The sequence below is a fragment of the Myotis brandtii genome, unplaced genomic scaffold (assembly GCF_000412655.1).
Source record: "Myotis brandtii unplaced genomic scaffold, ASM41265v1 scaffold434, whole genome shotgun sequence".
NCBI classification, from domain to species: Eukaryota; Metazoa; Chordata; class Mammalia; order Chiroptera; family Vespertilionidae; genus Myotis; species Myotis brandtii.
This window is the reverse complement of record NW_005366599.1, coordinates 1,856,642-1,858,454: the sequence shown is the minus strand read 5'-3', so window position 1 is coordinate 1,858,454 and position 1,813 is coordinate 1,856,642. Positions and strand designations below refer to the sequence as shown.

General features: G+C 63.3%; 1 protein-coding gene across 1 annotated transcript in view; it reads left to right on the top strand.

Moving 5' to 3' along the window:
* The window catches only part of CHD5 (chromodomain helicase DNA binding protein 5), a 73,477-nt gene that overhangs the window by 35,535 nt on the left and 36,129 nt on the right, over window positions 1–1,813 (top strand). Inside the window, 1 exon segment of the mRNA XM_014546193.1 lies at window positions 1,693–1,811. Within this exon segment, the coding sequence (XP_014401679.1) occupies window positions 1,693–1,811 (119 nt within the window).

The following is a 1,813-nucleotide window of genomic DNA, read 5'->3' as shown; positions in this document are numbered from 1 at the left end:
CGGGGGAGGGGGGGGGGGGATCTGGCTGACGGGTCTGTGTGCCCCTGGGGGAGGGGGCGGGGGATCTGGCTGACGGGTCTGTGTGCCTGTGCACTCCTGTGGAGGTTGGATTCCTGCCTGTGAGGAATGCTGCAGCCACAGGTCAGACACACATTTGAAGTAACGACGGGTGAGGTTTAGGGGTCGGGGAGGCCATTCAGCCTCGAGGTCTTGTAGCGATCCTGCCCGATGCAGTGCGGAGCTCTCTCTGGAGAGAGGAATGGTTTGAGCTCAAGTGTCCTGTCAGGAGCCTCTTGCTTGGAGCCATTTGGGAAAATAAATCAGCAAAGAGAGTCTTTGCCAGCAAGAAGCGGCTGGACAGCTCCGCTTGGAGTAGAAGGGGAACTTGTTAGGGAGCCCAGGTCTGGGATCCTGCCCCGGGCCCTGCAGGACTGAGCCAGTCCCGGAGCTGGAGGAGGGGCCTAGAGCCCCCCTGGGCAAAGCTCTGAGAAGTGTGGGAGCCTCCGAGGCCACACCCTGGGGCTCCTCGGGCGGGGAGGGGCTGAGGGTGAGGCCAGAGGACCTCAAGTCACCCGGAACCCCCGGGACCACCAGGACCAGGCTCCCGGGCTCCGTTTGGGCTTAAAGAGAAGTGCTCTGTAAATGTTAGTGCAGTGGCTGTTGGGTGAGGCAGAAATGGTGGCTGTCATTGCCTGACATCAGGAAGCCCGGCCCCCAGGGGACGGCACGCGTGGGCAGGTGTGCGGGGAGTCGTCTGTGACAGATAATAGCTGAGGGGCTGATGGCTGCGGACGGGGAATTCATGGGAGCGACTTGGGTTATCCCGTAGCAGTGTCGTCGGCTCGCTGTGTCCCGGTGGGAACCAAGGGCTGTGTGCCTCCAGGAAGGGCTGAGTGGGGTGTGAAGTGGGGGGGTCAGGTTGGGCGAGGGAGGGGGATCCACTGTGAAGTGTCACAGAGAACAGGGGGCCAGGAAGCTCTGGGCATGGAGAATGGGAGCAGTGACAGCTCAGGGCTTCTTGGCCACTGGCTGGCTGGGGCAGCCGAGGGTGGCCTGATTGACTTGGCACCTGGGGTGGAGTCCCATGAGCTTGCTGTGTGCCCTTGGGAAGCCACACCCCTGCCTGGGCCTCAGTGCCACCTGGAAAGTGAGCGGTACCGGAGGGTCCCTCTGGAACTGTCCTGGCCCCCACCCTGGCCCGGGCACACCTTGCTGGCTCTGGAACCGGCAGCAGCCTGTCCTTTTGTGGGGTCCATGCATGACTGTAGGGGGGCATCCTGGGGTGGCCTCATTTCTCCCAACGTGCCTTAGGCAGCCCCAAGCCGGCTGCCTCCCCAGGCCATCTGCCTCCCAACACCCATCTTCAGGCCCAGACGCCCGAATAGATTTCTCCAGAGAGTGAGCCCCATTACCTCTGCCCTGGGCACACACACGGTCTCACCCCAAGCCCCACGTCAGCCCCCAGGCGCTTCGCCCCGCACCCCCCCATGAACTGCTGCCTGAGCCGGACCCAATCCAGGGCTTGGGGCTGGAAGTTTTAGGGTGTTCAGTGCTGACTGAGAACTGCTCCTGTTGGTGTAGGCACGGCCCTCCGCTCCCGCCTGCCCCGAGGCCTCCTGGGTGGGGCCCTGGGATGGGGGTGCGGGTTAGAAGAATTGGCCTCTGATTCCATCTCCGGCCCCGTGTCCGCAGGAGCCCAAGTCCTCGGGGCAGCTCATGGCCGAGTGGGGCCTGGACGACGTGGACTATCTGTTTTCGGAGGCTGACTACCACACGCTGACCAACTATAAGGCCTTCAGCCAGTTCCTCAGGT